Below are 26330 nucleotides of genomic sequence, written 5' to 3' on the forward strand. Positions count from 1 at the left end.
TCAAAAAGAATATGAACATGGGAATTAAAAAGATTTGGATTATTAAGGGACCTAACAAAACTAACCAAGAAGGACCCAAGAAACTATCGGTACCAAAAATCAGCACTTGATTGTCATCTTGTAGGTTTGCTTTAAGTCTAAAGCTAAACAAAGGAAGTGGTACCTTGATAGTGGATGTTCCAGACACATAACCGGAGATAAATCATTCTTTACTAAACTATCATCGAAAGATGGAGGATTTGTTATTTTTGGAGACAACACTACTACAAAAATAGTTAAAGATCACACTTTGACAATATATATATATATATATATCACTTATATTGGAAGTGTGATAAAAAAAATTAAATTGATATTTTAATCACACTTAATTTGATTGAGTGTGATAATATTTATTTTTTATGTCACTTTTCAATTAAGTGTGATTATATATATATATATATATATTTTTAATCACACATTCTAATTAAAGTGTGATTATATATACACTACTACTTTTTAATCACATCTTTTAAATAAATGTTATTATATATATATATATATTTTTAATCACACATTCTAATTAAAGTGTGATTATTTATATATATTTTTAATCACACCTTCTAATTAAAGTGTGATTATATATACATTACAACTTTTTAATCACACTCCCAAATAAGTGTGATTGTATAAAATATTCCAATTTGATTTTTATATAAAATATACAATTCCCAAATTCGCGCGTCTGTTCTACCCATGAATGATAGAGGACGACTCTTTCCATTCCCAACAAGATTGAATTTCACAAGCATACAGGTCTCTTCTCCTTGCCTTCTATTCCCGGTCGAGAGGATTGGCTGGTACTTGAAGAAGGGTCGGTATGCTCAGTGGGTCGGAACTAGAGGTCTGGTTTTCATAGCCGTTGTACTTGAATACCTAGCTACTGAAGTAACTCTCTCTCTCTCTCTTCTCCTTGCCTTCTATTCCTGGTCGGGAGGATTGGCTGGTACTTGAAGAAGGGTCGCTATGCTCAATGGGTCGGAACTAGAGGTCTGGTTTTCATAGCCGTTGTACTTGAATACCTAGCTACTGAAGTAACTCTCTCTCTCTCTCTCTCTCCCTCTCTCTCTCTCTCTTCAATACAACAAAATTGAGTTTTTACAGTTTCACATCAACAACATACAGTAAATGCAAGCTGTAATTTTTCACTTTTACGACTTACTTTTTTTGCATGTCATAAATAATTTCCCAACCACAACGTGTCTATTGCTTAGGTCGTAAATGCTAATAACGATGATTTTTTTACGACTTGCAATGTCAGCCGTAAATAATAAAACTTTCTATGACGTACATATGGTATGCCGTTAATACATCAACTATACACGACACGCGTACACTAACTGTTAAAAATATTGAACATTTCACGGCGCACAAAAAGCCAGCCGTTAAAAATTTCACTTTCCACGACATACAAAAAACTAGCCGTTTAAAATATTGTATTTTTCATGACACGCAAATGCTGTCGTGAAAGGTACAACCGAAAAAAAAAATAGCGCCAAAATAAAAATTTCGAAGCGCCAAACACCCAAAAACAAAATATTTAAAAATAAAAAATCAAAATCAAAAGCCCCAGCTCCCAACATCTATCTATACCTAACGGTTCTAATCATAAAGGAAGAACAAAGAACACGATTCAAAGAGGGAAAACGAGAAGAGAGGGAGAAGATAGAAGGGTTCAAAAGGGAAGGGAAGGGTTTCAATCTCTCTTTCTGGACACTTTGACGGTACGGAAAGACTGGTTTGGCGGCGGTAACGATTGACGGTACGCACTCATTTCATCTCTTTTCTTCTCCCTCAAACATCTGCATACCTAAACGATTATCAAGCATAAGCTTATAATCACTCCTTTTGATGAGGCTAAGGCTGTGAATGGCAAGAACGATCTCGCAGTGGAGGTGGTCGGCGTAGATGAGGTAGGTAGGGGCGTGGTTGTGGGTTTGTCGGGGTTGAGGCAGTTAAGGGGAACTAGGGGTGCCTCTCTGTCTCTCTCTCTCTCTCTCTCTCTCTCTATATATATATATATATGTATGTATATGATTGTTTTCAGATTTTGATGATTCTGATCTTTTCTACTAAAGGGGTTTCGTCTAGGGCTAAGGATGTAGTTAGGGATTCGAAATCACCAGCGTTATTGGTTTTAGGGCAAACGGAATCGGGTTTGAGCTTAGATCAAGGGGAATCGGTAATTTCCTCTGAGGAGGTTCATTCGATTAGTGTTAACAGATTGACGATGGGGCGTGAAGGGAGTCTTAGCCCTAGTTCAGGGTCGTTCGCTGCTTTGGTGGTGTGTTGGCCATTTGTATAAGTGAAGGAGTCCACCTTATTATAAGGAAAATAGATTATTCTTCCCATGACATTTTGTTGATGCATATTTACTCAGAAGTCTCTTGAAATTAGATGAAATTGTCCTAACTGATGGTTTCTCCTTTGCAACTAATATTCCTCTTTAACTGTACCCTTTTCTTAATACGACAAGCAAATCAAGGCCATTTGAGTACTTGAGGCTGACTAGCTTAGGCGTCATTGGTGCTTTGGTGAAGGTGCTTCATTATGCTGATATTAATTTTTACATCTTATGAATAATCTTGCTTTTTTTTTTCATATACTTCTATTTGTGGAGGTAATACATTCCTTGAAATAGAGTGGCAACTATATATGTTAGTAAGGAGTCCCTCTGCAGATAGCAACTTGTTTTCAAATTATAAAATTGAAAAACAAAATAATATACATAAAGAATTAAAATCTAATTCATGTCTATAAAAACAAATAATAAAACAAATCCATAGCTAGCATGAGTTTTATGGGCATGATCTTATCTCTTGAATGTTCCCTAAAGACAGAAATATTTTTGAAGAAGTTAATAAGCTGTTTAAAATGAATTTGCATATTCTCTCAATTCCAACCAATGGTAATTATTATTCTAACAATTTTAATTAATATACATTTCCTTAGAAATTCAAACTGGTTCATAATTTCAAGGAATGCATTATGTTATCTAGATGTTGGTTTTAGTTTTTATTCTCTTCCTTTTATTTATATATTTATTTTTGATCAGCAACAAAATGGAACTTTTATTAAAAAGAAGAATAAGAAAGAGATGCAAACAAAGGTGGACAAGGAGTCCTCAAAACAGAAAATAATAGAAGGAAAATCCCAGAAAAAAACAAATAAATAAGAGTCTGAGTCGCACACTGTATTCTCTTCCTTTTATGCGGGCACATATTAATTTAAATATACCTATGTAAAAAGTTTGGAAAAGAAATACTGCAGACTCTGTTTTTGATGGGCATCTGCATATATTGGAAGCCATTTGCAGCCAACATTATAGATTGCTTCTATGACCTTGAGGAGACCTATGATGAATTTTTTACCAAAACAGAGGTGTTGAATTTCTCTTTGATATTTGTTTCAACTGCTTTCTTTTTCTTCTCCCTTTTTCCCAAATTTTGAACCCATAAATTGTGACAATTTAAAGCAGCAAACAGCTGCCTAATCACACACAATATGTAATGGAGAAATTTTTATGTGTAGTATGCCTCTTTCACTTTGCTCGCAATAATCTCCTCCCTCTCTCATTGAAAAGGGAAGTTACATTCTTCGGAAGCTCGTGGTGTCCCTAATAACTAAGCTCTTGTTCATGAATCATTAAGTTTTATTTATTTATTTATTTATTTATTTGGGTGATTTGAATATCATGAAAATCAGAACTTGTGTTTTTTTTCTTTTTTCTATTAGGTTGATGATACAGAAGTTATTAGCTTCCTTCTCTCAACAGAAATAATTCCACTATGCCTGCGGACGATGGAGATGGGCAGTGAACTATCAAAAACAGTTAAGCGCACCTGAATCCATTGTATTAATTTTTTTTTCCCCAATGAATACCACCAATAATTTCACTGTTTCTTTTCTCACTATCTATTGCAGATTCATGTCTATTTTCTATCTGAATGTATTGCTAGCTATAGCCTAGGTATGCCTAAAGCTGATATGAGGCTAATGATTCAAAATTCCTCTTTCTTTTCGTAAAGTACTTTTTCAGATAATAAAAAACAACTTAATTTTTTATAGCTAGCATTTTTTATGGCTAAAAATTAACTTAATTTTTCGTAAAGTATCTTTTGCATTTTCTTTTCCGAAGAAGTTCAATATGTTTTCTAACTCTAAGAATGTTTGATTTGTTTCATTTTGGTGGCACATCCTACATAGAAAAATAGTGGCGCAGGTTCCCTGAATGTTTTTTAGTTTCATTGCAAATGCAACTGGTCATAGGATGTGGTTTGTTTCTAAGAAAATGGTGAGCTCTACGAATTATGTTGGGTTTTAGGATTATATACTATTGCTACCGTTGGTGATACCTTACAAAATGAATTGTAATTGTAGATATTGATGACTCTAGGCCTGGTAGAGGCTGCCTTATAGTTCCATGGTACCTTGTTATTGTAACATCAATACTCCCAGTTTATATCCTCTGTAGTTTGATAAAACACATTAATTTTTCCTAGCAGGTTGCAACATTCATTATTCAAAAAATTCTATTGGATGATGTGGACTTGTAATTAATGATAAGAGATTACGGATATTTTTGAATGGATATAAATTTCAAATCAAGCAATTTGAGATTACTTGAACCATGGGCATAGGCTATCGTGCAAAGCACGGTGCCTCGCAACTAGTACATATATTAAACTATATAGTAGTATTTCAGACTTTTGTAATATGTTGTTTTGTCTTCATATATAGCAAGATTTTGGATAGAAAGATATTTCACAAAAGTTTTAAAACAAATTAATTACAACTTGTAGGAGCCAAGCAAAGGGACAAATGGCAAGAAACATTCTCATAGAGAAATGCAGGTAACCTTGCACATTTCTCATGCTTGTACTTTTGGTTGCTTGCTTTTCTATTCAAGCTTTTGTCATTATTGCATATGGATCCCATCATCTATTAAATTTGAGTAAACAAACACTTCATAGGGTAAGCAAAACAGTGCAAGTGGTGAACATAGGGTGCACAGAGGTGGTGCTTGGAAGAATTCCCTTCACCAGAAGCCTTAAAGCATTGAATTATTGTTTCAACCAAACCACCAATAGAATATCAGGAAAGGAGTCACCAGACCTTGCAGCTTAGCTGGATCCTGATGACAAGATGAGCTTAGAAATAAATTTATTTCATCAGCTTATAATCTACAAATGAAATTTACTTCATTCTGTTATAATTTCTAAGGTTCTCAATTACTTTAACATGTTAAAATTTTGTTATGGTTAATAGGACGACATCGATCAGGATGATGAAGGCAATGATGACTGTGAGCAGAAATCATGCCAGCTAGGAGCACGTCAATACAAGCATCCGATTGCAATTCATGCTGGGAAACCAAAGAATGGATTGAAAGAGGCTTTGAGGGCTGGAATTGGAAAAATTAAACGTCTTAGTTTGTGTGAAACAACACTTGAAAAGGCAACAAAATCTTATGGAATTGACCTTGTGAGGTAGTCACTGAAGTTCTATGTGCTTGCTACCTCTAAGAATTATCTTAAAACATTTATATTTTTACTCCAGTGAGTGATTAGATCTCTACTGTTTTTTATTAATCTTTTCTTTCTTGTCTCCCTTAGGTTCACACAGAAGAATATTCTGAGGGTATACCCAAAGTGGACCCGAGTCACCTCCTCAAATTTCAATCCACTTACTGGATGGATGCATGAAGCTCAGATGGTTGCATTTAATCTGCAGGTTAGTTTTGAAGTCTTATGTCTTCATAAAATCATGTTATTCATGTTTTTTTGGTGAGCTTTGGTAATATTTTCTCTATTTCTTAATCTTGTGTGGTTTGATTAGTTAATGATGTAGAATGCAAGTTCAGTTAAAAAATGGCTTAAATATATGGAGTGGGAAAATATTACTTTTTAGGATTGATTTCTAGTTTTTTATTCTATTTTTGCTATTGACATCTATGTAAAGCTTGTATTATACACTATGGTCTCTGGATAGCTTGGAATTTTTCTAATTCTATCTTTTTCATTTTGTTAGTTCAATTTCATCCTCTTACAATGTAATGTAACAGCATTGAAAATAAAAAATAAAAAATGACTACATTGCAGCTTCTAGTAGTAGCATAATATTACATAGAATGTCAAATTTGAGTCACATGACGTGATTTGTTTAATGTTAATATTCTTATAGAGGTTAATATTCAACCAATATCTTGGGAATCTGGGAAATTCGTTTGTTTGTTTCTTTTCTCTTTATTTTTTGCTTTCCTTATATATAGATTTGACAGCAAGTCAAATGCAGGGTTCAAATTTGATGCCAGAGAATAGATACATATCCTTATAAATAGATAGATCCAACTAATTCTCTTTATTTACTGTTTCAATAGTTAGCATGTCGCAAAGATAGCTTATGAGAATCAATTTGTGATGAGTACTCAAGAAATTATGAAATTTCTTGAAAATCAGTTAAAAGCTGCACAGAGTCCTGTTGAACTCATGTTAAAATTGTGAATTTAATAAACGCTATTTTTAGACACTAAAAACAAATAAACATAATACAATGAACTAATCAAATATACGTCTTTAATTTTACACAGTGTATATAGCGATCCCGGTTTTACCCCGACCTTTATTGTGTTCCGAACTCGGGTTCCGTGATTGTATATTGTTGTCTATGTCTTGTTTCCTCCCTTTAATTCTTTGAATTTGAGTTTTGGGACTTGTTGGGCGAGTTTGGAACAGGTTGGTTGCTTTTTGATACAAATGGTTGTAGCCCAGAACTTGGTCCTTCCGCTCGAGTAGGGACTGTGTCTGCAGAAAATACTGGGAGAGCGTATTTCACGCTCGAGCGCAGGGTTTCACACTCGAGAGGGAGTCTGTGTCTTACGCTCGAGCGGGACTTTCCACGCTCGAACGGACCATGTTATAACAGATCGTGAAACTGACATTTCAGGTCATTTTTCTGCTTCCTCTCTCTCTCTCTAAAAGTCTCCAAAATACAAATCTAGAGCCTTTGTCTCTAGAAAACCATCTTCTTTCTTTGATTTCTCCAAATCCATAGGGATTTTGGCCATAGTTCCTTCATCAAAATTATGTAACTTCTGGAAGGTTTCGTTGTGTGCGGTGGAGATAGAGTTTCATCGTCATTGATTTTGGGGGTTTCAACTCTTTTCTTCTTCTACACTTGATGTAGGGATTTTCTACACTCTAATATGGTTTTTAGCTTAGTTATTTGCTATTGTGTATAGATGACGAGATATTTGGTTGTGGTTTGGACAAATCTAGGATTTGGATGAGAAATGAAAAGAGGGGTTTTTGATGAATATGAGGCAAATGAATATGAGGCTTGAATATATGATTATGCTATGCCAAAATAGTTGATTTTGGTGTTTGGGTTGATGTAGACCGCCTGAAATTCGCTCCGCGCGCGAGGGCGCGAATTGTGGTTCTAGCTACTACAGTTCGGACTCCTGTCATGATTCTGAATCTAATCTCACAAAGTGCAATGCAAGACTGATAAATCACCAAAGAGTCCAAATCCGGAAAATCATTTTGGAAAATTGATTTTAATCAAAAAGCACCAAACATGGACTGTTTTGCCAAATTTCAGAGTCGCCACCTAAATATTTTGTTTTTGAGAAATTTAGGAAACCCTGACTCGTGCCAAAGGCCACGTGTCCGTCATCACCAAAGTTGCCTCGGCTCGGGAACTTGGGTACGAGGGGGGAAGGTCATGAAATGAGCACCCCCGCTCGCCCGATTAAAGGATCGGCCTCTACTAAGCATGATATAATGTTTTTAAAAACACATGCGTTCTTATTTTGATTATTTAGCTAACTTACTATGTGATGTGCACAGCATACAAGTATAGACTTAATCACACGGATTGAAACAAAAAAACTCATGCTTGTTTTTTTTTGAAAATGGTTTGAAAATGCTACTCGTAAGTAGGCTAAAACGCGGATTTGCCACCCTCAAGTTGGCTTAGAAAAACATGATTTTGCCACTTCAAGTGGGCCTAAAACTCACAATCATCGAGTTGTTCCAATTCAGGCAATCAAGCCTCCACCCACAGGCATTCAAGCAGTTATAGCAATTAAGCACATAGCCTCATGGAAAGCATGCTAAATATGGCAACACTTACACGCATGCAAGGATGCTAAAGCATAAACACTTACCTAGTACTCCGAGCTAAAACAAAAGCTAGTTAGTAATCAATGCATGATCCTAGCTATGTCAACAATGCCTAATGCAACACATGCAAAAATGCAACTAGATAGGCTCGGCTATTCTAAGATGTCATGTGAATGCAACTAGATAACATATATTCAACTTGGCATTGAAATACGATGCAGTTTGTGTGATGCGCCAAGCCCGGTGCATATAAGATAGATGAATGGTTACACGTATGCAAGCATAAGGTATGCTAATTGAAATGTGCCCTAAATTAACCATCGAAAGCTGATAAGTTAAAGGGAGAAAGAAATGGGGTTGGAAGACATGCATCACACACACACACTTATTACAACATTTGCCATCTCGACGGAGGGTCCGAAAGAATAAGCTAAGCTAGCTACATTAAGCTAAGCTACTTAACTAATCTAATAATCTAATTAGACTAATTATTACACAACACAAATTGAATAACTAGTTACAACTAATTATTACAATGCTCTAATTAATTAACAAATTAATTAAGTTACAAAACCAACTAAGTGAGAAAAAGAAACTAAATTAGGCTGCCACAGCTCTGCCTCGGAATAATGAATGATGCATGCTCGGTTGGCTTCACTCGGAAATTCATTACCATGCCCCCAATTGCCTCTGTTTGCATTTGGTTTGATTTCAGAACACTACACAAACTCCAGAATGCTTTTTCTCTAACGCAGGGATCTCCTGGTGGGCTGCCGACTAAAAAAGGGTGGTGTAGACCACCTGTAGACCAGAAAAACTAGCTATAGATCAGAAAAAGTGGTCGGCCAGCTACGTTTACTGGTTTGTCGACCAGAAATTTTGCCAAACTCCAGTTTTGCTGCAGCAGAGAATAAGACGGGGCATGGCAGTGTATTTGCAAGATATGTGTGCACAACCACCCTCCCTATCATTTCTCAAGCTCAAGGAAGTGCGATACTCGACTCTCGGGCCATCAACCGAGCATCGCAATGCACGATGGCCGAGAAGCCAAGTTTGCACAATTCAATGTCAATGAATGCACAAATAACACATAAGGGCCTCCATCTCTATTATGCTTGATCAAGAGGGTCGGCGACTAAGAAATGAGCCGCGTTTCATCACTTCAAGTATGAAACACCCTCGTTTCTCGTGTTTGGATTAACAACCGATCAAAACACAATCCAATGCAATAACACTCCAAACATAATGCAATGCAACAACATGCAAACAGGATGCGATTTAACAACATGCAAACAACATGCGATTCAACAATGTTAATGTGGCATGCATAAGGTTCTATCACATAAACAATGCATGCAAGACATGTTCGGAGGCTAAAGCATCAAAGCAAATAAAGAGCATCATACAAGAGGCATGCTATACAATGCTCAATGGACTTAAACCAACCCCACATAAACCTCATGCATGCCTAAACAATGGCCAAAATGTGTTGAAACTTAAACACAAGAAGCAAGAAAAGCATGCTCAACTCATGGCTCGCAAGCGAGGTACAAAACTCAATCCTCAAACGCATTGAAAGAGTGATAAACATGAGAGTATAACAAGTCCATATGCTCTGAAATTATGTTCCAAATGATGCCAAATCATGCACATATCACAAATGAAGCATGCTAGGGGGCTCAAAGCTTAAGGCTAGCAAAGGCACTTGCACCATAGCCATATCAAGCAAGCCCCAAAGGGCCAAGGTGACTCAAAACAGTCTCAAGGCAGGTCAAAACAATGCCAAAACATGCATGGAATAGGGCTAACACGTGCTAGAATGTGAGGCATAAAGCATGATGCATGTAAGGCCAAAGAGGGGGATTACACTACACCTACCAAAACCAGGCATGAGATGACTTCATCAACAAAAATTAGAGTTGTAACATGGTAAAATAAGACCAAAAACACACTGAGATGGTAACCCAAAAAGCTTAGGCAAGCATGCATGCCAATTGGCTCATGATTGAGGCATAAAGCATAACCCTCCAAAAACATTGAAAGAGTGAAGCATGGGAGAGTATGACCACACTACACACACTGAAATCATGTTAGACATGAGGCCAAAGCATGCAAATAACTCAAGCAAGCCATGCTAGAGACTATGAAACTCAAAGCTAGTGAGCAAGATTGCACTATGGCTATACAAAGCAAGGCATGCATGACCAAAAACACTTAAAACAGAGCTTAAGCATGGCAAAACATGAGTAAAAGTTTGCTAGAGTGGAGCCAAAAACATGCTAAAATTGTGGTCCAAAGCATGATGTATGTTAAGGCAATAGGGAGGATTGCACTACAAGGTTATGAAGCATGCAAGAGTCAATCAAACCGACCCAAAACAGAGCTATATCATGCTAAAATAATACCAAAAAAATGCTGAGATGGAGCCTCAAGGAGGCTAGCATGATGGATCAAAGCATTGAGCACACAAGGCTAAATGGCAAGATTACACTACAAGTATAAAAAGCATGCATGGGATAACCAATCCAAGCCAAAACAGAGTTATGCCATGCTGAAATAGGGCCAAAAATAGGCTGAAAACAAGCCAACACTTACTAGAAAAACAAGCTCAAACATGAGGCCATCAACACAAGCAACCAAGACATAAGGAGAGGGGATGACCCCCTCCTATTTGGGGCCTCAAAACACACTTTCCACCACTGAAATTCCTCTGGAATTCAGTGGTGAAAAGGCCAAACAAAGGTGATCTCAAAGGCCTAAAGAGGTGGCTCAAAACAAGGCAAAACAAGGCACAAAAGGGGGGTAGACCACCCCCAACACCAAAGAGGCCTCAAACAAACACTTTAAGCACTTAAAAACTAAAGTTTTTTCAATTGAAAGTTATGCCAAAAGAAGCATGCAAAGGTGGCCCAAACTAAGACAAAAACAAGTCTTAAAGGGGGTATATGCTTACCCTTGAAGAACCACAGCAAGAACAACCACTTCTCTGAGCTCAAACCAGCTTTTGAGACCAAGCAAGACCCTCAGGTACCTCAGCAACAAGATAGTGGTGTTTCACTAGGTGCTTTAGTGCAAAAGTGAAGAAAAATCGCTTTAAGGCACAAATAACACAAATATATAGAGAGAGGGATATGCATATCTCTATGTAAATTTTTTTAACCCTAGAAATGGAGAGAGAGCCTCCCTTTTATAGAAATCCAAGTCTCAAGCTTGTTCAACAAGCTAGAAGGTTGGTGCAATCCCTCCATACACGTGTATGGAGGATGCCTTCTGTGCCCAACAGCTGGCACAACTGGGAAGGAAAATATCTGCAGGAAATGCAGGATGGCCGCCGACCAGTTAAAGTGGTCGGCCGACCACCTCCTCTAGTCGACCAACCAGAAAAAGTGGTCTACAGGGACAAAAACTGGTCAGCAAGGGAGAGGGAGGGTCTGCACAGAGAGTAGAAGGTGGTGGCAGGCTGCCGACCACCTTAGATGGTCCACAGACCTCAACCCTAGCTAGCCGACCACTAGAAGTGGTCTACAGGGACAAAAAAGTGGTCTACAGGGGGAAAAACTGGTCTACACCCCTGTTCCACTCTTTAGGCAAAGGATACCAAGGTTTGGTTCAAAAACAAACCAAAAATGAAGCAAGACAAGAGTCCAGAAGGCGAGGCACCCAGCCGGAGGCCCCGAAAATTAGTCTACGGATACAAAAGGGGGCATATGAGAGGGAAATGTAGTCTACGGCTACAAAAAGTGGCCTACAGGCCTCTGTTTCCCTCTAGGCAAAGGCAGCAAGGCATGGTCCAAAAATCGGGCCAAGAGGAGAAAGTTAAGAGGTCCTGAGACAAGGCGCTCGGCCGAAGGCTCCGGAAACTCAAAACGAGCACAAACATGGGTAATCATCGAGTGCTCAATCAATGACGTCTGAGTCTTAGGGTCGGTCAAAAATGGGGTGTCTATAGTTGCCCCTCTTTAACAGAACTCGGAAGTCATGAAATGACGGGAGTGAATGTCAAAGCCTAGAGACGATTCATTTTTGACAAGGTTGAAGACTTAGACAAACAGGCAAGATAACAAAGAGATGCGCCGGCAGGCAGGGGCAAAATGCAAATAACATGCACAATGAAGAACATAACTTATGATCATGCAAAGAAAGCTGTAATGAAGCATTTATGCAAAATAAATACATTATTTTAAGCGAAAGTTATGCAAAGAAACGCTACAGCAAACTCGTACATAAGCAAGTAAACACGAACCAAACTACATCTCATGTAGAAAGGATGTAAGAAAATTATACAATTCTCATTGCATCTCACGCGGAGAAGGCTAAAATCGACTATCGGGAACACCCAAAGTCTCAGACGAAACACCTCCTAGCGTATCAAACGCGAAAGGAGAGGGACTACGCAAGAAAGCGCAGCCATCCAAACGTGTGTCAAACACGAGAGGAGAAAGGTACGTCCAAACGCAAGTCAAACGCGAGTGGAGAAGGGTAACCAAAAGAGTTCGAGGGAACAGGAATGATCTCACCCAGAGTTCCTCTGACTGAAACACATACAACGTCGTCTGGTTGTGCCAGCTTCAAATGAACCGTACATACAATATCGTGCCTGCACAAAAGAAACTTTGACAGGTACAATGTAGTAGGAACACATGATCAACGCTATATCAAGATACAATTTCAACACAAGATAAACACGTGCACATATGATGCCAATGGAAAGGTGCATAACAATGCATGGGAGATGTACATAACAATGCAAGTGAAACGGTGCATAATAATGCAAGTGGATCGGTGCATAACAATGCAAGTAGAACGGTGCATAACAATGCAAGTAGAACGTACGTGACAACGCAAGTGAAGAGGTGCATAACAATGCAACTGAAGCGTGCATAACAATGCAAGTAGAACATGCATGACAACGCAAGTGAAGAGGTGCATAACAATGCAACTGAAGCGTACATAACAATGCAAGTGAAAAGGGTGCATAACAATGCAAGTAAAGCGTGCATAACAATGCAACTGGAGTGTGTATAACAATGCAAGTAAAGTATGCATAACAATACAATTGGAGTGTGCATAACAATGCAAGTAGAACGGTGCATGACAATGCAACTGAAAAGGTGCATAACAATACAACTGGAACGTGCGTGACAACGCAAGTGAAGAGGTGCATAACAATGCAACTGAAGTGTGCAAAACAATGCAACTGGAACTGTGCATAACAATGCAACTGGGACATGCATAACAATGCAAGTAAATTGTGCATAACAATACAACTGGAGTGTGCATAACAATGCAAGTAGAACGGTGCATGACAATGCAACTGAAAAGGTGTATAACAATGCAACTGGAACGTGCATGACAACGCAAGTGAAGAGGTGCATAACAGTGCAACTGAAGTATGCATAACAATGCAAGTGAAAAGGGTGCATAACAATGCAAGTAAAGCGTGCATAACAATGCAACTGGAGTGTGCATAGCAATGCAAGTAAAGTGTGTATAACAATACAACTAGAGTGTGCATAACAATGCAAGTAGAACGGTGCATGACAATGCAACTGAAAAGGTGCATAACAATGCAACTGGAACGTGCGTGACAACGCAAGTGAAGAGGTGCATAACAATGCAATTGAAGCGTGCATAACAATGCAAGCAAAGCATGCATAACAATGCAACTAGAATCGTGCATAACAATGCAACTGGAGTGTGCATAACAATGCAACTAAAAGTGTGCATAACAATGCAAATGGAGCGTGCATAACAATGCAACTAGAAGAGTGCATAACAATGTAGGTGTAACGTGCATAACAATGCAAAAGAAGTGTGCATAACAATGCAGGTGTAACGTGCATAACAATGCAAGTGAAGCGTGCATAACAATGCAGGTGTAACGTGCATAACAATGCAAGTGAAGTGTGCATAACATATTTTGTGCACAATAATCAATGCATATTCGATGCAATATGCTCAGTGAAAAAATGCGCATCTTGGCAAGACTGATTCAGTTGTGACCTCTGATTTATCTCTCGGAGGGGTTACAATGTATTTCAAAAGGATACACCTCGTGCATGCTAACTGACAATGAGCTACGCATCGAAGACATGAGTTGAAACTTCCACAGAAACATTTTGAGCTAAAAAGTGGATTCTTTTTGCCTTTTCTTGATTATACTTCCAAACCGCAGTTACTACCTTTCCTTCCTGGCCATGTTCACAATTTTTCCTATTTTCCAACGGGGTGACAGACTAGGTTGGTTCAGTATCCAGAATTAAGGTGCATACCCGCTACCTTAACCTATGGGGCTTCCATACAGATTTCAAGCTGGGGATTCACTCCTGGTATTTAAACCAAACTTTAGTCTCGGAAATCCCGAACCTTTGCATTCTAGGCATCAGCCATCCAAACTCTAGTTTCCACCGTCACAGTTGGTCTCCTAGGAACTCATTGCAAACGCAACCAAGATGCCTCTGACAAGGACTGGTACTCATGGATAGCACTTCTGATCGCCATTTTGGCATTAAAGCAGGCTTGAACTTGAGCTTGAGGTAGAGACACACTCATTCTTTGGAGCATTGACAAGGCCTAAGAAGATACATCCAGAGTAAAATCACGGAATTTTTTGAAGTTGAAACACACTCAGATGCTCCAAGTTTTCCATATTTTCTTTTGTTTCGCAGTCCGGAACCTATATAGTTTCAGATAGGTCCTTGTTCTACTGTTCTCACATGACCTGGGTTGAACCTTGCTGTTTTATGAAAGAACAAATCCTGTTTTATACATATATGGAGAACAGCACAGCACTCTGAGCACAAAACGATTTATTTTTAAAATTGGAATTGAGAATGAGTTTTTGATCGGGTATTGAGCCAACGACTAACCATAGCAAAAATGACTTAACAACGGAAAACAAATGTAAAACAACCTAAACACATCTATTGACGCCCGAAACGACTCAAAACAAGAATCAAGACAAACAAAAACACAACAAAACACAAGACTCAAATGTGTTCCAAAGGCGAGAGACCTCTCGATTGACGGGGAGCCCACAGCTTCTTCGAGTACTATTTCCCACCCTTTCTCATTTGTGATTCTCTCATCACTCTGGCACTTAATCTTTAGTTTTCTGAAAAAGCTATTTTCTCACTTTTTCTCTCAGTGCGCATCTCTCTATTCTTCAATCTCTCTTCTTTTTATCCCTCCCCTGGGTGGTTGATGGATAAATAGGAAGTTGCGGGCTTTTGCCCCTAGCATTCCACTAGATTCTTCTTCTTCTGCTCACAATAGTGAACTTTCCCACAGAGGGGTTGCGCTACAACTAGGTGTGTAGCAAATATGCAGCTGACATCGGTTGATGACGCCCTTGGCTAGTTCGGATGTAAGCAGACCTTTTCGAATAAAGGAGAATATCCTGCTCCTTTTCCAGTTTGTGCTTCGCACTTAACTTGATACCTCACTGCTCAGAGGATGAGAGAGCTTTCGACTCTTTGCTATTTGTTTCAATTGTGCCCTTTTCTGGCTGGTAGAGTGTCCTTTCTGGCAAGTAGAGTGCCATTTTTGGCAAGTATGTTGACAATGGGGAAAAGACAGAACACCTGACTCAACTGTGCCCCTAGTTCATCAATTTGACCATTTTTGGGTTTTGACTTTCTACTAAAACAATTTTGACCAATATGAGAGTTAGATTAACATACTTGTTCGATTTTTTGATTTAAAATCATGCAAGTTGGGTTATGAGCACTGAAAATTTTCCTTTTTGGGTCCAAGATATGGTCCAGTTTTTGGGAAAAAAAAGAGCAAATTTTCGAGAAAATTAGTCAACTTTATTAAAAATTCTTAAAACTTGTTTTTACAAATGACCACTGCTCGACCAACGTAGAATTTACTCTTGAGACGCACAACCTCAGATCCAAAACAATGAAAAATTGCCCCTTGTCTGAATGACACGGCACGACACCAAATCTAGCAACGAAAAGTTGTCCCTTGTTTGAATGGCAACTCACGGCAACGGAAAGTTACCCATTGTCTGAATAGCGCCGCAACATACTATAACCCGCTCTCATGATGAAGTTCACAACCGAACTCTTGGATAAAGAAGCAACAAAGATGACCCGTTCAATCTCATGGACAGGACAGTTGAATTTGAAGTGTTTTACAGCTGGACTTCAGAATGAAGTTGCCTACGTATCCTAAACATGGGAATCAAGCTTGACGTAGTTCCAGGTTAAGGTACACTCATGTATTAACCTCTCCTTTTACGCTCTAACTTTTGCCAAGGCCGCCCTTTCTAGGTTTTCAACCTTGCGAGCTCTGTTTTTCTTTTCTTTTCATTTCTTTTCAATCTTTTCTTTTCTTTTTATTTCTTTTCATCTTTTCTTTTTTTGTTCTTTTCTTTTCTTTTCTTTTTCTTTTTCTTTTTGTTGCTCTAACTTTTGCCTAGGTCACCCTGTCGGGTTTTCGGCCCAGCGAGCCTCTCAAGGGTAAAAGTGTAGCTTTGTCCATGTTGACTGGTTGTAGGATCTTGAAGCCATCTAAATCCAGGAGAATGGATGCTATTCACTGATGATGTAGGAGTCCATCGAATTGGGGGCTGAATTTGCCCCTAGTGTTGCGAATAAGAACTCGATTTTCCTTTAGCAATACTTTCTTCTTCCAGCTGCGGGAATTTGGCTTTCTTGCCAGTCTTTATTGGTTTGCGGAATGACTCATCTTTTGAATCTTCAAGCAAATTTGACCTTTTGTTGTCCCTAGTTCAAGGGGTACTTTTCATTCAGCTTTGCAAGCTTCCTTTGATCACATCTGACTATCTTGCCTTTAGTTCGAGGGCTGCTTCAAATCTGGCCATACAAGCCTCATTTGTGGTTGACCGTTGAACATTCTGAGTCCAAGTTTAAGGTTTGAAAGCAAAAGGGGTTGACTTTCGAGGTTGAGAGCGATTCCCATGCTGTACAATCTCAAGATCAATTCCACGCATGTCTTCGCAGGACCACGCAAAGTATTTTTTTTGAAATCCTTTAAGGAAGCGACTAATCGCTCGCGAAGACAGTGTAGAACCAATCTGGATCAAGCCAAGATCCTTCTCAGTACTCACATTAAGAAACATGATCTCATTCATTAAGGGCTTAGCATGCCTCTCTTTCTCTCAGTTGATCAAATTTTTGCAAATTCCGAGGAATTTCTTTCTCTTTGTTTTTACCACAGTGTTAGAAAAAAAGTTTTGAAAAACTTGGGTCAATGTAATGATTTCAAGGCACAAAAAAGACATAATTTTGGTCAAATACTGCCATCTCATTCAAAACTTCTGGCACAACTGGCTCCAAGGCAGAAACAGACACGAAAGGGTGAAAATCACTGTTGTTTCATTCAGATCTTCTGGCACAACTGGCTCCATGTCAGAAACAGACTCAAAAGAAAGAGTGTAAAAAACAAACACAAAAAGACAGTGATGGCCGAGGTAACACCCCCGAAATCACGCAACTCCGACACAACAGGACTGACTCGATACAACAAGACAGACGCAACTGACTCAGTTCAAAAAGACTGACTTAATACATCACAACAAGACTGACCCAATACCCAAGTCAGAAAGTAAAATAGATAGCATTCGCAAAATGCTCAAAACAGTGCGTGCCATACGCCACATCCGGAGTAAACTGGGTGCCATCCACAAGTGGTTCATCCCCCCGATCACATCACATTATCGCCCCAAGTGCACTGATCCAGTGCCGATCGATTTTGCAGAGCCTGGTGCGATGATGACCTTGTTATCAATCAGATCTTGTATTTCATGATGAAAATGAAAGCAACTGTCAATGCCATGACTGGTTTGTTGATGGAAGGCACAGTACTTCACCAGATCATGTTTAATTTGAAGGGGATCCGGAAGAGGCCGAGGCTCAAGGGGTTTGAGATGGCCTTGCTCTATAAGGATTTGGAAAGCTTTGGACAAAGCCATGTAGAGAGGATTGAAGAACCTGTGGCCTCGGGGTTGATGGCTTGAGGTTTGCACAGTCGTGTTGGATGTACCAGCAAAAGGGTTGGTAGGTGCTGACTGGGCTTGATGATCTCTGACAGATGTAGGATTGAAGTTGAGAGGGGTGTTTCTGGGTCGACATCCATTTTCGTTGTTTGCCGCTTGATTCAGGATGCGCTCATCGTGAGTAGCAAAAGTGTCATCCACAATTTTTGCAACAACTGCGAGCACTTGCTGTTTGTTTAGTCCTTCTGCTTTCAAAGCCTCAATAGCCTATTGAAGATGTTCATAGGGACCAGTGTCTACCCTGGCCTTTCTCTTGCTATTTGCCTCCACTTTGCCAAGGGATTGGCCTTCTTCAAATGCAGCCCGTCCCAAGATTGGGAAGCCTTTTGACATGAAATTCCCGATAGCCGATGTGGTTAATGATGGAGCCAAAACTCCAAAAGCTAAATCCGCCACTGTTCTCTGAAGATCTTCAATCATTCTCATCAGCTCAGAAGTAGTGGGTTCACAGGTTTGAGATAATTGGGGTTCCAAGACTGGATGTGGGGTAGGTGCCCCAGATGGGTGTTGCATTCCAGCATCGGTCTTACCCTGCATGGCAATTCCCTGGTTTAATGCTGCAACCATGGCCATAACTTCTTCCGAACTCTGTGCCATCACGGTCTGCTAAGTTTGCACAAAAGTGATGTGATTGGCGACTGTCGGATCGGATGAACCAGTGAGCCCTGACTGGCTTTTCTTTGCCTTGCCTCAGCGAAGGAACACTGGTTGCCCTTGAATTGAATCTCTGACCTGACAAAGTCTATCAACACAAGTTCAGTGTACTCGGGGGATATTGGAGCCTTCCAAAGCTATGGTTCCAAGACTACCTTGCAAAAGAGAAAACAGACAGCATCTCAGCCTGATTTCACTAGAACAAATACGAGCATAGCTGAATAACTGTGCTCCCTATAGAATTCGGCCTAAAAGTCTGCCTGTAAACTGATACCCTCAGGCCTACTCAGACTTGCAACTGATACATACCATCTGGTAGAGACACACTCTAACGGCACATATCAAGCAAGTGAGAGTCAAAACACCCTTATAGTGGGGTCGAATTTCCTTGCCCTATTTTGTTAGGAGCTAGGGTTTCACTATGTACACAGTGGTTTCAAACAATCTACATTCGGGTAAGCAACCTATCCTAGTTTGGAATGGTCACTATGGCTTCCGATATGCACTAGGTCGAATGGTCAAAAAGGGTGCCTCGGTAACAACCGAGGTTTGTGTTCCCATCGTGGCAGAGCCCGTAACCGGTCAGCCTTATGGCACGCTTTTCCAAGCAAGCCTCCAGAAAACTATTCAGGAATAGCAGATGGTAAACACCGTGACTTAGGCGCACCTATGCAAATGCAATGCAAAGAAACACATAAGTGTAGACAAAACAACATATCATGAGTTCGAGTCAAGTTCTCTAAATCCCCAGCAGAGTCGCCAAAAACTGTAGACCGCCCGAACTCCGCTCCACACGCAAGGGCACAAATTGTGGTTCTAGCTACTACAGTTCGGACTCCTGTCACGGTTCTGAATCTAATCTCAGAAAGTGCAATGTAAGAATGATAAATCACCAAAGAGTCCAAATCCGGCAAATCGTTTTGGAAAATCGATTTTAATCAAAAAGCACCAAACATGGACTGCTTTGCCAGATTTCAGAGTCGTCACCTAAATATTTTATTTTTGAGAAATTTAGGAAACCCTGACTCGTGCCAAAGGCCACGTGTCTGTCATCACCAAAGTTGCCTCGGCTCGGGAACTTGGGTACGAGGGGGAAAGGTCATGAAATGAGCACCCCCGCTCGCCCCATCAAAGGATCGGCCTCTACTAAGCATGATATTATGTTTTTGAAAACACAAACGTTCTTATTCTGATTATTTAGCTAACTTACTATGTGATACGCACAGCATACAAGTATAGACTTAATCACACGGATTGGAACAAAACAACTCATGTTTGTTTTTTTTTAAAGTGGTTTGAAAATGCTACTCGCAAGTAGGCTAAGATGTGGATTTGCCACCCGCAAGTTGGCTTAGAAAAACATGATTTTGCCATTTCAAGTGGGCTTAAAACTCACAATCATCGAGTTGTTCCAATTCAGGCAATCAAGTCTTCATCCACAGGCATTCAAGCAGTTATAGCAGTTAAGCACATAGCCTCATGGCAAGCATGCTAAATATGGCAACACTTACACGCATGCAAGGATGCTAAAGTATAAACACTTACCTAGTACTCCGAGCCAAAACAAAGGCTAGTTAGTAATCAATGCATGATCCTAGCTATGTCAACAATGCCTAATGCAACACATGCAAAAATGCAACTAGATAGGCTCGGCTATTCTAAGATGTCATGTGAATGCAACTAGATAACATGTATTCAACTTGGTATTGAAATACGATGCAGTTTGTATGATGCGCTGAGCCGGTGCATGTAAGACAGATGAATAGATGCACGCATGTAAGCAAAAGGTATGCTAATCGAAATGTGCCCTAAACTAACCATCGAAAGCTGATAAGTAAAAGGGAGAAAGAAATGGGTTTGGAAGACATGCATCACACACACGCACACTTATTACAACATTTGCCCTCTCGACGGGGGGTCCGAAAGAATAAGCTAAGCTAGCTATACTAAGCTAAGCTACTTAACTAATCTAATAATCTAATTAGACTAATTATTACACAACACAAATTGAATACCTAGCTACAACTAATTATTACAATACTCTAATTAATTAACAAATTAATTAAGTTACAAAACCAACTAAGTGAGAAAAAGAAGCTAAATTAGGCTGCCACAGCTCTGCCTCGAAATAATGAATGATGCATGCTCGGTCGGCTTCGCTCAAAACTCCATTACCATGCCCCCAGTTGTCTCTGTTTGCATTTGGTTTGATTTCAGAACACTGCACAAACTCCAGAATGCTTTTTCTCCAACACAGGGACCTCCTGGTGGGCTGCCGACCAAAAAAGGGTGGTGTAGACCACCTGTAGACCAGAAAACCTGGCAGTAGACCAGAAAAAGTGGTCGGCTAGATACTTTTACTGGTCTGCCGACCAAAATTTTTTCCAAACTCTAGTTTTGCTGCAACAGAGAACAAAAAGGGGCATGACAGTGTATTTGCAAGATATATGTGCACAACCACTCTCCCTATCATTTCTCAAGCTCAAGGGAGTGCGGTACTCGACTCTCGGGCCACCAATCGAGCATCGCAATGCACGATGGCCGAGAAGCCAAGTTTGCATAATTCAATGTCAATGAATGCACAAATAACACATAAGGGCCTCCACCTCTATCATGCTTGATCAAGAAGGTCAGCGACCGAGAAAAGAGGCTCGTTTCATTACTTCAAGTATGAAATGCCCCTCGTTTCTCGTGTTTGGATTAACAACCAATCCAAACACAATGCAATGCAACAACACTCCCAACACAATGCAATGCAACAACATGCAAACACAATGCAATGCAACAATATGCATGCAAGATGCAATGCAACAACATGCAAACAATATGCAATGCAACAACATGCAAACAACATGCGATTCAACAACATGCAAACAACATGCGATTCAACAACATGCAAACAACATGCGATTCAACAATGTTAATGTGGCATGCACAAGGTTCTATCACATGAACAATGCATGCAAGACATGTTCGGAGGCTAAAGCATCAAAGCAAGTAAAGAGCATCATACAAGAGGCAGGCAATACAATGCTCAATGGACTTAAACCAACCTCACATAAACCTCATGCATGCCCAAACAATGGCCAAAAGGTGCTGAAACTTAAACACAAGAAGCAAGAAAAGCATGCTCAACTCATGGCTCGCAAGCAAGTCACATAACTCAAACCTCAAACGCATTGAAAGAGTGATAAACATGAGAGTATAACAAGTCCATATGCTCTGAAATTATGTTCCAAATGATGCCAAATCATGCACATATCACAAATGAAGCATGCTAGGGGGCTCAAAGCTTAAGGCTATCAAAGGCACTTGCACCATAGCCATATCAAGCAAGCCCCAAAGGGCCAAGGTGACTCAAAACAGTTCTAAGGCAGGTCAAAACAATGCCAAAACATGCATGGAATAGAGCTAACACGTGCTAGAATGTGAAGCAAAAAGCATGATGCATGTAAGGCCAAAGAGGGGGATTACACTACACCTACCAAAACCAAGCATGAGATGACTTCACCAACAAAAATCAGAGTTGTAACATGGCAAAATAAGACCAAAAACACACTGAAATGGTAACCCAAAAAGCTTAGGCAAGCATGCATGCCAATTGGCTCATGATTGAGGCATAAAGCATAACCCTCCAAAAGCATTGAAAGAGTGAAGCATGAGAGAGTATGGCCACACTACACACACTGAAATCATGTTAGACATGAGGCCAAAGCATGCAAATAACTAAAGTAAGCCATGCTAGAGACTATGAAACTCAAAGCTAGTGAGCAAGATTGCACTATGGCTATACAAAGCAAGGCATGCATGACCAAAAACACTTAAAATAGAGCTTAAACATGGAAAAACATGAGTAAAAGCTTGCTAGAGTGGAGCCAAAAACATGCTAAAATGGTGGTCCAAAGCATGATGCATGTTAAGGCAATAGGGAGGATTGCACTACAAGGTTATAAAGCATGCAAGAGTCAATCAAACCGACCCAAAATAGAGCTATATCATGCTAAAATAACACCAAAAAAATGCTAAGATGGAGCCTCAAGGAGGCTAGAATGATGGATCAAAGCATTGAGCACACAAGGCTAAATGGCAAGATTACACTACAAGTATAAAAATCATGCATGGGGTAACCAAACGAAGCCAAAATAGAGTTATGACATGCTGAAATAGGGCCAAAAATAGGCTGAAAACAAGCCAACACTTACTAGAAAAACAAGCTCAAACATGAGGCCATCAACACAAGCAACCAAGACACAAGGAGAGGGGATGACCCCCTCCTATTTGGGGCCTCAAAACACACTTTTCACCACTGAAATTTCTCTAGAATTCAGTGGTGAAGAGGCCAAACAAAGGTGATCTCAAAGGCCTAAAGAGGTGGCTCAAAACAAGGCAAAACAAGGCACAAAATGGGAGTAGACCACCCCCAACACCAAAGAGGTCTCAAACAAAACTTTAAGCACTTAAAAAATAAAGTTTTTTTAGTTAAAAGTTAAGCCAAAAGAAGCAGGCAAAGGTGGCCCAAACTAAGACAAAAACAAGTCTAAAAGGAGGTATATGCTTACCCTTGAAGAACCACAGCAAGAACAACCACTTCTCTGAGCTCAAACCAGCTTTTGAGTCCAAGCAAGACCCTCAGGTACCTCAACAACAAGATTTTGGTGTTTCACTAGGTGCTTTAGTGCAAAAGTGTGAAGAAAAATCACTTTATGGCACAAACAACACAAATATAGAGAGAGAGGGAGAAATATAGAGAGAGAGGGATATGTATATCTCTATGCAAATTTTCTGAACCCTAGAAATGGAGAGAGAGCCTCCCTCTTATAGAAATCCAAGTCTCAAGCTTGTTCAACAAGCTAGAAGCTTGGTGCAATCCCTCCATACACGTGTATAGAGGATGCCTTTTGTGCCCAACAGCTGGCACAGTTGGCAAGGAAAATATCTGCAAAAAATGCAGGATGGCCGCCAACCAGTTAAAGTGGTCGGCCAACCATCTCCTCTAGTCAACCGACCAGAAAAAATGGTCTACAGGGACAAAAATTGGTCGACAAGGGAGATGGATGGTCTACACAAAGAGTAGAAGGTGGTGGCAAGCTGCCGACCACCTTAGATGGTCCACAGACCACCAACCCTAGTTGGCCGACCACTAGAAGTGGTCTACAGGGACAAAAAAGTGGTCTACAGGGGGAAATACTGGTCTATACCCTTGTTCCACTCTCCAGGCAAAGGATACCAAGGTTTGGTTCAAAAACAAACCAAAAAGGAAGCAAGACAAGAGTCTGGAAGGTGAGGCACCCAGCAGAAGGCCCCGAAAACTAGTCTACGGGTACAAAATGGGGCCTACGAGAGGGAAAGGTAGTCTACAGCTACAAAAAGTGGCCTACAGGCCTCTGTTTCCCTTTAGGCAAAGGCAACAAGGCATGGTCCAAAAATCGGGCCAAGAGGAGAAAGTTAGGAGGTCCCGAGACAATGCGTTCGGTTGAAGGCTCTGGAAACTCAAAACGAGCGCAAACATGCGCAATCATCGAGCGCTCAATCGATGACGTCTGAGTCTTAGGGTCGGTCAAAAATGGGGTGTCTACAGTTGATATTTGGAAAGAGGGGGATTTTGCCCTAATTTTGATTAAATCATTATTTTGCATAAATAATTGGGATTAACATTGAAATGTGAAATTGGAAGGTTGTGGTTATACATGGTGATATTGGATATGTATTATCTCACCTATATAAGTTTTGAATAAAATATTTTGTTTTGAGATTGAACATCTCTTATTGGGCTATCGGTGGAGGATAACTATGATTGTTGTAGAAATTGCATGAGGATTAGGCGATTTAATGTTAATCCATTGTTGGTGTCATTGAATATGACTATGTTATAAATTCATTGTATATGTATGTTTATTGGGAGAAGAAAGGGGATGTACTCCATATGTGGTTAGGTTTATGAATACATTACATATGTATATTTGTTTGGAAAGAGAAAAGGGATGGACTCCATTTTAAAGCAAGTTAGCCAGAGTGTCCTGGGTGAAAGACCTAAAATTTCATATATAAATGGGTGTCGGTTCCTTCAGATGAAATATCCGTAAAATGGCAAGTTTGAAGTGTTTATGCGTGTTTTGCATAATTGGAAAACCATTGAATTGTAGTCTCATGTTGGTTGTTGAAAGATAATAAATTTAACTCATGAATTGAGTAGCATATATGGGGGTGTTTGGCAAGAAAAAAAATAGCCTAGTTTAGGCTAAAATTCACAAAAAGACAAAATAGGCTAAAATAGCTAATAAGACAAAATATCACATCAAACCCATAATCATTTCACTTTTTCTCTCACAAACATCACATCCAATCATAAAAAAATTCAATCATCTTCCCAAATACAAAAATTTTAGCCTACTGAAATAGCCAAAAATTAAAATAGCCTACTAAAATAGCAACTTCCCAAACGAAGCCATGAATTGGAAATGAATTGATGGAAAAATGGAATAAGATTGGCTTTAGTGGCATATGGATATGCAGGCCTTGTAGATGCTTCCATATCGGTATTGTTTATGTACGTGGTATTTATACCTTTGCTAAACCTCATAAATTGTGTTAGATTTTTTCAACTAGGCTGTTGGCTCACCCTATACGGGAATATCATTTTCAGGTGCGAATGAGATGTTTCCTTCAAGGCAATAGCGTGGATGGATTTTCAGGAAGCAAGAGCTTCTTAATTATGTCTTGTGGTGTGTATGTTGGTATTTGTGAAGCCAAGGGCTTAAGATGTAATGAGCGAGACTCAATTTGTGTAACCAAGCAATGACTTAGAAAGATGTAAGTCTACATGACATTTAATTGGTTGTTAAATAGTAAACTCTGATGTATGAAAGTATGTTCTTTCTCATATTTATTTCATATATGAGTTATCTTTATTGTATTATTTTGGGGGCGTTACAGTGTAGGCTCATTCTTGGACACAATATTTTTTTTTTGTGTGTGCGACTAGGTAGTGGAACTCTTTGAAGAAAAGTGTGAGGTGTTCCCTATTTGTAAATTATTTTGTTAAATAATTAAGTCCAAATTTTACTATAACTAAGTTGTTGGTTATAGTAAAATTTCTGTTGAACTTGTAATTTCTGTGGGTAAGGTGACATTTTGTTTTTATATGCTTCATGTCATGCTAGAAGTATTTAATGTTAAGACATGTGAAGGGGTGTGATCAGTCAGACTTTGTCTTTTGTAAGACAAGAACAGTCTCTACAAAAATAGTTAGTTTATTCATATGCTTCTATCCGTTTCCGAATTAATTTCTGTTTTTATTTTTCAGGTCAGAAATTTCTTGGAGAGGTGCAAAATATGGTCAAAGAATTTAAGAACTTAGTTTTTTAAGTTTTTTCATTTTTTAATATATGTAAGCACAGTTTAAAACTTTTTATTTAATTCATTTGTATCTATTTTGAAACATATTTAACTTTCATTTATGAAATATATGACGTTATTCCATTCAA

At 39.3% G+C, this 26330-nt stretch overlaps 1 protein-coding gene across 21 annotated transcripts; it reads left to right on the forward strand.

The window, feature by feature from the left end:
- The first annotated feature begins 1559 nt into the window (after window positions 1–1559).
- LOC114322351 (phosphoinositide phospholipase C 4) lies at window positions 1560–26330 on the forward strand. 21 transcript variants are annotated; one of them, XM_082882712.1, is made up of 8 exons: window positions 1605–1801; window positions 3775–3870; window positions 3964–4009; window positions 4246–4333; window positions 4842–4892; window positions 5308–5528; window positions 5655–5772; window positions 26150–26330. In XM_082882712.1, exons 4-8 carry the CDS (start codon window positions 4271–4273, stop codon window positions 26201–26203), a joined length of 507 nt encoding a protein of 168 aa, XP_082738838.1. In that variant the 5' UTR covers window positions 1605–1801; window positions 3775–3870; window positions 3964–4009; window positions 4246–4270; the 3' UTR covers window positions 26204–26330. The 21 variants fall into 21 exon arrangements, 20 of the variants coding, with proteins under 20 accessions (XP_082738830.1, XP_082738831.1, XP_082738835.1 ...); XM_082882700.1 differs by lacking the exon at window positions 26150–26330 and adding an exon at window positions 25490–25726 and having other exon boundaries at window positions 1606–1801; XM_082882705.1 differs by lacking the exons at window positions 3964–4009; window positions 4246–4333 and adding an exon at window positions 25490–25656 and having other exon boundaries at window positions 1572–1801.

This window comes from Camellia sinensis, chromosome 8, assembly GCF_055761805.1.
Source record: "Camellia sinensis isolate YWXY chromosome 8, ASM5576180v1, whole genome shotgun sequence".
In the NCBI taxonomy this organism is placed as follows: Eukaryota; Viridiplantae; Streptophyta; class Magnoliopsida; order Ericales; family Theaceae; genus Camellia; species Camellia sinensis.